The sequence below is a fragment of the Phacochoerus africanus genome, chromosome 5 (assembly GCF_016906955.1).
Source record: "Phacochoerus africanus isolate WHEZ1 chromosome 5, ROS_Pafr_v1, whole genome shotgun sequence".
Classification (NCBI taxonomy): domain Eukaryota; kingdom Metazoa; phylum Chordata; class Mammalia; order Artiodactyla; family Suidae; genus Phacochoerus; species Phacochoerus africanus.
Window position 1 is genome coordinate 553444 of NC_062548.1, and position 13623 is coordinate 567066.

The window sequence follows — 13623 nt, forward strand, 5'->3', positions numbered from 1 at the left end:
GTCCCTGCCCTTGCTCAGTGCGTTAACGATCCGGCGTTGCCGTGAGCTGTGGTGTAGGTTGCAGACACGGCTCGGATCCCGCGTTGCTGTGGCTCTGGCGTAGGCCAGTGGCTACAGCTCCGATTCGACCCCTAGCCTGGGAACCTCCATATGCCACGGGAGCGGCCCAAAGAAATAGCAAAAAGACCAAAAAAAAAAAAAAAAAATCATGCTTGCAGCATCTGCTTTGCTAAGGCAAGCTGGGTGCTCCCCACCAACTGTGGCTCAGCCCACTCTGGCCTGATGTGCCCGCTGGGACCATGTGGCCATAGAACATGGTAGGTGAGTCAGTGGGACAGAAGTGGGAGTGGGAGCTATTGGTCATGAGCAATGTAAATGGGCTTCATTTAAAACTTAACTCTCGTCAATAAAACATGGTCCTGAAGTGGACAGAAAGAGGATGGGGGAGGTAAGACCATGGGTCAGCGTGACTGCCCAGGCTGAAGCCCTCTGCAGCCTAGAACCTAGGCTGCACGAGGAACCTCTGCCAAGCTGGACCCTTACACAGTCTTCCTGCCCAGGAGTCATCTTTGTCCTGTGTCCTCATGTGATTCACATACCATAAAGCTCACCCACTGAAAGTGTACAATTCAGTGCTTACAGTTTATTCAGAGTTGTGTACCATTATCCATTCTGGAACATTTTCATCACCAATGAAAAAGAAACCACGCACCACTGAACAACCACCAATCTGCTTTCAGTCTGTGGATTTGCCTTTTCTAGACATCCACAGAAATGGATCTCTCTGCTGGGGCTCTCTGTCTCCATATCGGCTGTGCTTGGTGCTCTACCACCCCGAAGGGCATCACTGATTCCTTCACTACTGAGTGCCGACTGGTCTGGCTGCTGCTCTGGGTCTGTCTTGTCCATGGAGGCTCCCTCAAGTTGCCCACACATGATACACACATTGCCGGCTGGAGCCAGTTGCCCCTGAGGGAGGCCCCAAGAGCATGGGAAAGGATGCTGTACTGAAGTCAGGCCTGGGCTGCAGAGGAGCCAGCACCCCATGTCCCAGAAGTCCCACCATGGCACAGCCAGAGCTAAGGCACAGGGAGGGAGCACTGCCCTGCAGAGGAGCTCTAGAGCTGGTGTGCACTTTCCCTCAGAGGAAGGGCACGAGGCTGGGCTAGGAGGCCATAGCCCAAGCCCCAGGGAAGACCAGGGTGGAGGGGGAGGCGATGCCCCAGCCCTGTTAGAGCTGTGAGGCCTGAAGAGGGGAAAGGTGACGATGACACAGGCAGAGACTAGACCAAAATGGACACACGAAAAGGAACAGAAGGTTGCCACCAAATACCTGAAAATGTGGAAGTGGCTGTGGTGGTGGAGATGGCCAGAGCCTGGAAGAGTGTTGGGAGGAGGACAAGAAAAGGCTGGAAAAGAAATGCAATTGTTTCAGATGATGCTGGTGAGGCTCAGAGAAGAGTGAAGAGAGACTTTCCCACTGGAGAGGAGGATGGACTTGGGAGAAAATCTCTTTCTGAAGTAACAACTTAAGAGTTTTTTTTTGTGGTGGTGGCAGTGGCTTTGTTTTGGACATCTTTTTCCTGGCAATTGTGGGGGGTTTTGGTGTCCACATAAAGTGGACCACATACCACAAAAAGGAAGGAAGGAAGCAAGCAAGGAAGGAAGGAGGGAAGAGGGGAAGGAAGGAAAAAAGATGCATCATGAGGAGTTCCCGTCGTGGCGCAGTGGTTAACGAATCCGACTAGGAACCATGAGGTTGCGGGTTCAGTCCCTGCCCTTGCTCAGTGGGTTAACGATCCGGTGTTGCCGTGAGCTGTGGTGTAGGTTGCAGACGCGGCTCGGATCCCGCGTTGCTGTGGCTCTGGCGTAGGCCGGTGGCTACAGCTCCGATTCAACCCCTAGCCTGGGAACCTCCATATGCCTCGGGAGCGGCCCAAGAAATAGCAACAACAACAACAACAAAAAAAGACAAAAAAAAAAAGATGCATCATGAAAAAATACTGGGAGTGTTAGAAATGCTCCCAGTGAGGCCTTAGGAGTGAATCAAGAATGGTGGCAAGGCTGTCCTTGCTGTAAAGTGGCAGAAAACCTGGCTGAGCCGTGTTCCAGTATGGGTGGAAACCGGAACTAGGAAAATGAACCTGGATGATTAGCTAAGGAGATTTTTAAGCAGTGTTAATGGTACAGCCTGGTTTCTCCTTGCTGTTTATAGTAAATTAAGAGGAGAAAGAAACTGAGGAAAGAACTGGTAAGCAAAAAAGAACCAGAACTCGAAGATTTAGAAAATGCCTGGTGTGTCCTTTCTGCAAAAGATGAGAAAGGCTTTTTCTGGAGAGAGTTCAAAGGTATGGCTCGCATCCCAGTCAATCCATTGGCTGGGAGGCCTGCAGGCTCCCTGCTTCCTGGGTTCCAGAGCAGGGAGCTCCCGAAGACTGTTCTCGGACCTGGAAACACGGGGCTTCATTCTCGCTGGCACCTGCAGCCCCCTTATTCCGTCCACTTTCTCCCTTGTGGAATGAGAGTCTCTCCCCTGACAGTCCTGACACTGTATTTTGGAAGCAGGTAATTCACACAGAGAAACTCCATTCCAGGATGGACCATCCCTAAAGTCTCAGCCTTTCCTGACTTAGAGAATTTAGATGTGAATTGGGACTTAGAGGTGACGCTGGAATGGGCTAAGACATTTGGGGGTGTTAGGAAGGGGTGAATATATTGCACGTGGGAAGGATATGGATTTTGAAGGCCACAGATAGTAGGATATTATGAGTTTTATCTGTTCCCCCAAAACATATGCTGAAATGCTAAGCCCTGGAACCTGTGAATGAGACTTTATTTGGAAACAGGGCCATTGCAGGTATAACCAAGTTAAACTGAGGTAACAAGGGATTCAGGTGGGCCCTAAGCCAAGGGCTGGTGTCCTTAGAAGAGGAAGAACAGGAGATACAGACACCCAGGGAAAAGGCCATGGGAAGACAGAGGCAAAGTATGGAACACAAGGATGCCAGAGGCTGCCAGGAGCTGGCAGAGGCACAGGACAGACTCTCCCATAAAGCCTCTAGAAGAAACCATCCCTGCTGACACCTTCGTTTTGGGCTTCTGATCTTCTAAACTGTGAGAGAATAAATTTCCGTTGTCTTAAGCCCCTAGTTTGTGGTAATATGTTATAGCAGCTGCAGGAATTGAACACAGGTTTTGGTGTTGCCCCACTGAATGCTGGGGTCAGACAAGCAGGGAGCCCAGAGCACCGGTAGAGAGGTGAATGAGAGGACAGTCACAGTGGGGGAAAGGGAGACGATGGAGGAGCCTGCAGCACTGTCAACATCACACCAAGCACCCCCCCACCCCACAGGGAGGGTGCTGTGGCTGCCCCCACCTGAAAGCTGCCAAGGGATGTGTCCCAGTCTTGATGCCTCCTGCCCTTGTACAGTGGCCTCAGCGACAGGGCACGTATGTTCTTGGGGAGCCACCAACTGTCTTTACTGCAAGTGTGCTGTCACTCAGACAGACCCACAGCTGTGAAGATGGCGCAAGCAGGTTCAGGGCTGAGGGACCTGGTGTGGAAGGCCAAGGGATTCAGCCCTCGCCCTCGTGTGATGCACACAGTGAGGGACTGTGAGGTGCCTGGGAAGGTGAATGCCCTGGAGTGGTCCCCATACTCTGGCCCGCCTCTCAGGGCCTTGTCACCGCTCTGAGGATGTTGAGGATGATAACTGCCAAGGAAGCTGCAGCCTCTGTGCATCCATCCAGAGCACCAGCCCACCCTACTGCAGGCCACATGGGCTGTCCCCACTAACTGGCTTCACCAGTCTTCCTGCCTTCAGTCAGATGGGAGACACTCCCACAACAATTAGCTCTGCTCTCTTGTCTAGTCTCTCCCTGCTTAAATGCTACTAGAGCCTATGGACTCCCACTGTTCTCGGTGTGCTGTGGCTGTGAGCTCCTTGCCTGCCCAGGCCCCAGGTCCCCCACCTCCAGCTGCCTGGCGCAGAGCCTCCTCAATGTCCCTGAATACACCTGTGGGTGCATGCTCACCCCTCTGCCAGAAATGCCCTGCCACTCTTCCCTCCTTCCTTGCCAAGTCACACTGCTTGGTGTGCTGGAGGTGCTCGAACAGGCAGGGTTGGATCTGACATGGCCACCTGGTGGGGTGGAAGGTCTAAAAGCCACCAGGTCCCCACAGTCTGCACATCCAGAGTAACAGACCTGGAAGGCTCTCCAGGCTGTGGTATGAGAAACTCAGCCAGCTTCTCCCACAGCCTGGGCAGACTACAGTTTCCCAACCCACAACAGGAACAATCTCCTGTCATGAGCACTGGGGCTGATGAAGAATGCATGGGGCCCTTGCAGGTCTGCAGGGAGGGCTTGTGGGCAGGGCAACCTTCACCTGGCACACAGCCAACTACCAAGGGCTCAGCTCAAATAAGCTCCCACAGGCCACCATGGGGTCTGCTCACCCCAAGGTGAGCACCTCCCCCCAGGTGAGCCTGAGAGGAGCAGCCCTAATGATGCACAGTGACAGGGAACACCAGCGGCCTAGCCTCAGCAGGCCACAGGGTAGACAGAAAAGGTGGGCATGTGAGGTCTCATTTCAGCTCCTCCTGTAGATCCTCCCTCACTGACTCCCCTCTCTCCTGGGGGCTGAAGAAAGCTGAGTCAAACCCTGCTCCCTGGGAGGAATCAGCACTTCCTTGTGGGGTCCATTCCCACTGGACCCAATGGGCACCCCCAGCTCCTCCTCCCCTGGGGGGTTCCCCTGACCTCCCTCCGACCCTTGCTGTTTCCTCCACCCACCTAGGGCCCCTCCTCTTGCCTCTGGGCTGTCAGCCCATGTGACAATCCTCCCCACCTCCTGGCTCTGGGGCCAGGTGTCCTGTCCCAGCCTGTTCACCCCACGCTGCAGAGCCTACCTGGAGCCTGGTGCTGCTGCTCCTGACCCAACACTTCAGCTTGTCACCAAACACCTGGCTTTCTTTCAGAAGCTCCTGGTGGCTCCAGATGTGACCATAGCAGGAAACAAACTTTTCCTGGCTCAGAGCCAGGATACGGGAGATGATGGTAAGACTTCTGCTGGGACATCTCTGTCACTCACTCCTAGGCCTGTGCAGAGCCTGACAGGTACAGAGTCCCCCAGGACAGCAAGACCAGGGTCCACTGGGACAGGCAGATTTCCTAGGGCCACTGGGCAGATGATGCTGACACCCCTCAACTCACAGTCCCGCTTCTCAAGGCAGTCCTCAACCACCTCCTCCTCCCAAGGCAAATCCACGGAAGGCCCTGGCTTTTACAAAGGACCTGACTCTGCCTTCAGCCAGCCGTGGCCTCACTCAGCTCCTTGGGTCTCTGCTTTTCCATCTGTGAAATGGGGCCCAAGGCCATGTCCCAGGACAACGGCTGGCCTGGCCTGTCCACAGACACTGCGGAGGTCAGGACCCAGTGAACTCAGGCATGCGGCCAAACCTTCTGCACCTTGGTTTTCCCACCTGATGAGAGAGGTAACTGGATGCCCACAGGGTCACCAAGGAGACAAGTTACAGGGTACCTGGAACTGTCACAAATGCTGAGCATATTTCATCATGTTTCATCTCATGATGGAGGCCACAAGTTCCTCCGGGAGAGGTGGCCACGGAGAGGGAGGGGATGAACCCCTAAAAGGGTTATCACAAGGCAGAAGGATGGGGGTCGGGGTGGAGGTCAGAGGGCACAGCACATGGACGGCGGCAGGACCAGGCATCCACAGGAAGATGCCCTCCTGGGGAAGGGGCACCTCTTGTGGCAACTGTACAAAGCCAAGGCAGGTACAGGCTCGCGCTTATCCAGGACAGTGCTCGGTGTTGTGCCCTCATGATTCAGGCTTCTCCACCATGTCCAAGCCTTGGCCTGAGCCTCTTGCAAGATGTGGGATGGCCATGGAGGAGCTGAACCCAGCAACTTGGGCAGAAGTGGCAGGGCCAGGACTAGCAGAAGAGTGACTTGAGTGGAACAGGAGCAGAGTACAGACAGAGCCAGCAAAGGTGGGGACACTGACCAGGGCTCTAGCCCGAGAAGGCAGTGATGGAGAACCTTCACCCCAACCTGGCATGGTTCCACACAGCCTGCCCTCAGTGACTAGGGGAACACAGGTGGGGCCCCAGGAGAAAGACGCAGTGCTGAGCACATAAGGGGTGGGGGGGAGTGGCAGGCTTCTTCCTGAAGCACTAACAGGAATAGCAGGAACCCTGGCCCCACTAGACCTGTTCTTTAATAGCAGCATGTGGGACTGGCTGAGCTCATTTCCTGAAGCTGGGAGTCAGCAAGTCCCCCGCCACTCTCCTAACAGGCACCTCTTCTGGAAGAGGGAAGTGGTGGAACGAGTCTGGGCTGCACAGAGTACCCGCAGTGTCTCTTCTTGGAAAAGGTGCTTATTAGCTGGCAATGAGGCTAGTCTCCCCCTTGGGTGGTCAAACCTACAGCTCTGAGCACATCCCCCCACCCCCTGCCTCAACAAGAATGCTCTCGTGGGAGGAAATGAGATCATGCCCTCCCTTGGGATCCAAACCAAGTTCCCCTCAGACCCACAAGCCTTAACAACCTCTGATCCTAAACCAGGGTGGGTGACTGCTCCCCACTGCTGCCAGCCCCCAGGCTCTGCCCCAAGCCTTGTCAGTGTCCCCTCCTAGCCCTGTGGGACCCTGACCGTCACACACCCTCACAGTGCCAACCTCAGAGCTGACCACCATTCAGACCCATCTGCCTTTCTAGTCACCTGCCTCTGCCCTGCTAGGTGAACAGAGGCTAGAGTGTCTCCTGACAGCTGAGAACAAGGTTTCCTGCCCTTCCTGATGAGAACCTCGTGGCTCTGATGACCAGGGACCCCAAGGCCATGGCCAAGGCTACAGCTCATGAAGACTTCTGGTTATGCCTGCTCCCCTGTTGCTGTCTCGCCCCATTTTGGGAACGGTGGCCCAGTCTCCCACCCTCTCAGAGGGCCCTGGCTGCCTGCCCTCCCCTCTGCACCTGCCCAGGCCTCTTGTGGCCAGACTCCATCAGAGGCCAAGCTGATCCTAGGCACTGTCAGTGGTGGCCCCTTCTGACTTTGTTGTCATGAGCTGGCAGGTGAACACCAATTCTGTTGTTCACATGAGGAACCCAACTGGTGGGTGGCCCTGCCCCCAGGGCACACTGGGGCTGGTTTTCCCACCCACAGTTCCACTGGTTACCTCCTTCAGCTCCTGGGCCACTGAGGCCAGACGCTCGTTCTCTGACTGTGTGTTGGCAAGCACGTTGCGCAGCTGCTTCAGCTCCGTCTGCAGCTCCAGCACCTTGCGCACATAATACTGCTCCTTGGAAGCTGACTCCTGGATCAGACTCTCCTCCCGGCTCTCGCCATCCGCAGCCACCTTCTTATGGTTCGTGTGGGCCTGTCCAAATGCCTGCAGCAGATGAGATGCTCTTCAGAGGGGGCCTGGAGGCACCCGGCAGCCAGGCACTGGGGTGAAGGGAACGGGGGCTGGGCAGCCAGAAGTACGAGCTACATGAGGGCCATGAGGCTACAGAAGAATTGGGGGTGGGGCTAATGAGGGGCCAAGGTGGGACAGGGTGGAGGGAGCGGCTGGAGGAACTGGGGCAAGGTAAGGATAGGAGGTCCCAGCTACCATCTCTATCAGTGTCACCACCAGTGGCAGAGAGGTCCCTGTCCTGGGACCGGGCAGGGAAGCCCCCAGGACTAGGGTGGGTCTGGGCCCCCCTCCAGATTTGGAAACCAAGGAAAGTGGCTTTCCCCTGCCTGATCCTGACCCCCCCCCCATTCACCCATCCTGGGAGACACGTGTGCCTGGGGAAGCCTGGGAAGGTGGGAGCTCACCTGGTGCAAGTGAGGCAACAGGAGTGTGAACCAGAACACTCAGAACCAGCCAACAGGTCCCCACATGTGTCCTAGTCAGGACCTCCTGCCCACCTGGGCACAGAGCTAAAAATGCCAGAGGGGAGAGCCACCATCCCCAAACACAGCAAAGGATTTAGGCTCTAAGACCAAAGGAGCATGTGGCTGAGGCTCAGGGAGGAGCCCCCATGGGCAGTACAACCAGAATTGATGCTGGCCTGCCCAAGTCCATGTCCCAGCCCCAGCTCGCTCAGACCTGCATTGTGTTTTGTCCCCCAGGTACTGTACTCCCTAGAAAGCACCTTTGCTTCTCTTTAGCCTCCCATCCCACACCATGACAGTCGCCAGGACACCACCCACGTGGGCCTGTGGTGTGTGTCCTCCCCTGGGGCCCCCTTCCCACTGGCCACCCTACACAAACCTCTGGGGGGAAACCTTGTCTATTTACAGGGCTCCTAGCTCACAGAAGGAAAATGAAATTGAGAGAGGGCTACTAAAGAGGAAAGAAATCGATGCCTTTATTTCTTGAGAGAAATAGGAATATTTTCATTCACTTACTACTTAATATGAAGTCTAGGAATTCAGTCCAAGAAAACAACTGGGAAAATGTGCAAAGCTGTATATAAGGATGTTATTGAGTAGAACTGTTTATAATATAAAAAAATCAAAATGTAGGAGTTCCCACTGGGACATGGTGGGTTAAGAATTAAACTTTGGAGGTTCAGGTTGATGCAAAGATGCAGGTTTAGTCCCTGGCCCAGGAACTTCCATATACCAAGGGTGCGGCCATTAGGAAAAAAAAAATCAAAATGCAGAAAGTGACTTGTTTCTCTGTTGGCAGAGAACTGGCTAAATAAAGCAGGTAATCTGCTCTCCCTCCCAAGGGTGGGTCTTGTTCATCTGCCCCGAGGTACTAACAAGCCGCTGTGTGAAGACACTGGTGTCTTTTCAAGTCAAGCCAGCAAAGCTCTATGATTTCTGTTGCTATCCTCCTCCTCCTCCACCTGGAACCAGGAAATACCGAAGCACAAATGTGTGCCAATGCAGGACCTGCCCCATCCTGGAGGGTAGCTGCACACTCGTCCTGGGCATGCCAGAACCTGCTCAAGCACAGGGGGCAGGTGCACTGGAAAGCATCAGCCAGCTCACAGTAAGTCTCTCCAAACCTCCAGACAAGCCTAACTGCGTAAACAGAGCAGGGCATGCCCATGAATCTTTATAGCAGGAGCACGGGGCATCTCGTGAGGCACTGTGTCATCATCAGAGACTATCCTAAGGTGGGACAGCTAAACAGGTGTGCACGTGTATGTGCACGCATGCATGAACACACACAAGTCCAGGCTTGCAGGCCTTGGCTTGAATTGTCGCCTCGGCCCAGTCCCCAGCCTGGGGCCCATGAGCACCCAGGCAGCTTTTCAAAGACAGTGCACCTCCCCCTAAGACGAGACAGACACAGGGACTGGATATCCCTCCCACGTGGAAACTAAAAATATCTGGAAGGTTTATGTGATTAAGCAGTAGTTTTCAAGTCCCTGGACACCAGGGAGTGAGAGGCAGGGCACAGGTGAGCTCCATGATGCACCTATTCCTCTCAGAAGGAACTACAGTCACGGCGAAGAAAGAAAAACTTTGGCCTGGCAGACTCGTGAGAAGCAGGGAATGCTAGAAGACAGGGCAGAGAATGAGGCAGACCTTTGAACAGAGGAGCCCTCAGTTGTCCCAGGGACAGTCAGTGGAAGCCTGTGAGGAGCCAGGAAGCCAGAAAAGGGCCACCGAGAAGGACAAGGGAACAATCCTACTGCTAACACAGGCTGTAAGCAGCACTCGTGCCCACCAACCAGAGGGCAGCCCTGGTCCCCAGGCAGCAGGTAGAACAAGAACTGGGTCAATAAATGCTCTCTTGTCCCAACCAACAAAGCTTAAGGGCAAAACAAAGGATCAAACTATATCCCAGAACAAACACAAGAACTCACAAAGGAATAACAGCGCCATCTCTCAACACAGGGAAACCCACAACATGACACCCAATCACTGGGGACTTCCACAAGGACAAGGAGTGGTCAGAGTGATGCAGTGACAGAGCCAGGAGACAGGGCAGGACTGATTTCCACAGGCTCAGGAGGCCAAACACTGAATAGAGCACTGAATATGCCGAGCAACAACCAGGAAGATACAGAAGATGGAATTACAAGGTATGAGATGAAAGGGATATTGGACAGGATTAATGGCAAACTGCACAACACTGAAGAAAGCAGTAAGATACCCCAAAATGAAACACACAGAAAAAAGGACTAAAAAACCAAACAGAGTGAACAAGCTGTGGGAGCCCAACACACAGGTAGCTAGAGTCCCTAGGGGAAAGGAAGAGGTAAAGATTAAAAAAAAAAAAACCTTCAAGATGGAGTTCATGGCTCAGAGGAAACAAATCTGACTAGCATCCATGAGGACGCAGGTTCAATTCCTGGCCTCGTTCAGTGGGTTAAGGATCTGGCGTTGCCATGAGCTGTGGTGTAGACCACAGAGGTGGCTTGGATCTGGCACTGCTGTGGCTGTGGTGTAGGCCTGTGGCTACAGCTCCAATTCGACCCCTAGCCTGGGAACCTCCATATTCCACAGGCGCAGCCCTAAAAAGACCAAAACACACACATACACACGCACACCCAAACCTTCAAGAGATATTGGCTGAAATTTTTCTAACTCTGATGAAAATTATAAATCCACAAATATTAGCAGCCCATCAACCGTAAGCACAAGAAATATGAAGAAAATTGTACTAAACATTACAAAGTTGTTTAAAACCAGTAATGCAGAAAAAAGTACTAAAATCAGCCGGGGAAAAAGGATATGCTACTTATAGAAAAGCAAGCATAAGGATGACAGAGGATTCACAAGCCTGGAGGCAGTGGAGCAACATCTTGAAAAAAACAAAACATGGAGTTCCCATTGTGGCGCAGCAGAAACGAAGCTGACTAGAATCCATGAAAACGCAGGTCTGATCCCTGGCCTCGCTTAGTGGGTTAAGGGTCTAGTGTTGCCGTGAGCTGTGGTGTAGGTCACAGACTCGGCTTGGATCCCGCATTGCTGTGGCTGTGGTATAGGCCAGCAGCTACAGCTCCCATTAGAACCCTAGCCTGGGAACGTCCATATGCCATGAGTGCAGCCCTAAAAAGACAAAAACAAACAAACCAACCAAAACATAAAACTTAATTCACTGGAGCACTATGCCCAGTGAAAATTGTTCACTAACAGAGGTGAAATACATACAAAAGCTGTTAAGAAATTATCACCAGCTGATCTTTACTACAAAATGTTAAATAAAATCCTTCAGGAGAAGATAAACAATACCAGATGGAAATCTAGATTTACAAGGTGTGAAAAGCATCGGAAATGGTTATTCTGTGCATAAGTGTAAAAAAAGACTTGTTCTTCTTTAAATCCCCTTAAAAGATAATTAAGATATCCCATGCAAATCCCTGCCAAAATTCCAATGGCATTTCTTTTCCTTTTTCTTTTGCAGAAATGGAAATCCATACAGAACTGCAAGGGGCCTAGATCAGCTAAAACAATACTGAAAAAGAACAAAGTGGGAGGAATCAAATTCTCGAATTCAAGACTTAATATGAGGCTAAAGTGATCAAAATACTGCGGTAGTGGCATAAGGATAGACGATACAGACTAATAGAACAGAAGAGTCAAAAATAAACCCTTGCATATTTGGTCAATTGATTTTTGACAAGGGTACAAAAATATTTCGGTGATAAAAGAGTAGTTTTTTAAGGAGTTCCCGTCATGGCACAGTGGTTAATGAATCTGACTAGGAACCATGAGGTTGAGGGTTCAATCCCTGGCCTCACTCAGTGGGTTAAGGATCTGGCGTTGCTATGAGCTATGGTGTAGGTCGCAGATGTCGCTCAGACCCTGCGTTGCTGTGGCTGTGGTGTAGGCTGGCAGCTATAGCTCTGATTGGAACCCTAGCCTGGGAACCTCCATATGCCACAGGTGCGGCCCTAAAAAGTAAAAAAAAAAAATTATGGAATTCCCTCGTGGCTTAATGGGTTAAAGATCCAGCGTTGTCACTGCTGTGGCTCTGGTTACAGCTGTGGTGCAGGTTTGACCCCTGGCCGGGGAACTTCTGCATTCTGCAGGTGCAGCCAAAAAAAAAAAAAAGATAAAACTGTACTTCATCAAAATTTTAAAAAATTGTGTATCAGGAGTTCCTGATACACTGAGCCACAGTGGTTAACAAATCCGACTCAAAACCGTGAGGTTGGGGATGTGATCCCTGGCCTTGCTCAGTGGATTAAGGATCTGGCGTTGCCATGAGCTGTGGTGTAGGTTGCAGACATGGCTTGGATCCCGTGTTGCTGTTGCTCTGGCGTAGGCCGGCAGCTACAGCTCCGATTCAACCCCTAGCCTGGGAACATCCATATGCGGTGGGAGCAGCCCAGGAAATGGCAAAAAGAAAAAAAAAAAAATTGTGTTTCAAAGGACACTATCAAGTGAAAAGACAACCTACACAATAGTAGAAAATATTTTCAAATTTTGTATTTGATAAGGGTCCAGTATCCAGAACATACAAAGAACCCCTATAGCTCAACAAATTAAAAAATTGCTAAAGGATTTATTTATTTATGTATTTTTTGCCTTTTTGTCTTTTTAGCGCCACACCCATGGCATATGGAAGTTCCCAGGCTACGGGTGGAATCAGAGCTGTAGCCGCCAGCCTATGCCACAGCCACAGCAACGCCATATCCGAGCCATGTCTTCAACCTACACCACAGTTCACGGTGAGGCCAGATCCTTAACCCACTGAGTGAGGCCAGGGATCGAACCCATGTCCTCATGGATGCTAGTCAGGTTCGTTAAATGCTGAGCCACAACAAGAACTCCAGATAAAGGATTTGATAGACATTTCTCCAAAGACAAATAACCAATCAGCTCATGAAAAGACACTCAACATCAGCAGAGGTTAGGGAAATGCAAGTCGAAATCACAACAAGCCACAGCCACTGTAGAAGCAATGTGGAGTTAGTCATGCTGTGAGCCACACAGAAGTCCCAAAATCACAATGAGATAGCACCTCACATCCACCTAGGATGGATGTAATTTTAAAATCTTTTTAAAAAAGAAAAGTAAGTGCTGGTGAAAGTATGGAAAAACTGGAACCCTCATACATTGCTAGTTGGGAATGCAGAAAAGTACAGCTGTTGTGGAAAATAGCCTGGCGTATCCCCAGAAACCTAAATATAGAATTATCATATGATTCTGCGATTCCACTCCTAGGCATAGACTAGAGAAAAATGAAACTTTACTTCCACACAAATCTTCATAATAGCCAGTAAGTGGAAACAACCCAAATGTCCACCAATTGATGAAGGGATAAATAAAATGTGATCTAGCCAAACAATGGAGCATTATTTGGTAATAAAAAGAAATGAATTACTAATGCATGGTATGACATGTATAAACTTTGAAAATATTCTATGTGAAAAGAGCTAGTCACAAAAGACCACATATTGCATGGCTCCATTTGTATGAATTGTCCAAAATAGGCAAATCTATAGAAATAAAAGGCATATCAATGGTTGCCCAAGGCTGCGGGTGGAGCTGGGAAATTAGAGAGGGTGACAGCTAAGGCGGTACTCTTTTGGGGCTACCCCAAATGTTCTAAAGTTGCCTGTGGTGACGGACACACAATTCTGTGAATATACTAAAAGCTGATGAATTGTACATTTCAAAGAAGTGAATTATATGATAAGTGA

At 51.2% G+C, this 13623-nt stretch overlaps 1 protein-coding gene across 2 annotated transcripts in view; it reads right to left on the reverse strand.

Moving 5' to 3' along the window:
* Positions 1–13623, reverse strand: part of BICD2 (BICD cargo adaptor 2) — a 62139-nt gene that overhangs the window by 12775 nt on the left and 35741 nt on the right. For both annotated transcript variants that reach the window (XM_047779301.1, XM_047779302.1), the window contains exon 2: positions 7200–7412. In XM_047779301.1, coding sequence (XP_047635257.1) covers positions 7200–7412 — 213 coding nt within the window. The remainder of the gene's footprint in view (positions 1–7199; positions 7413–13623) is intronic.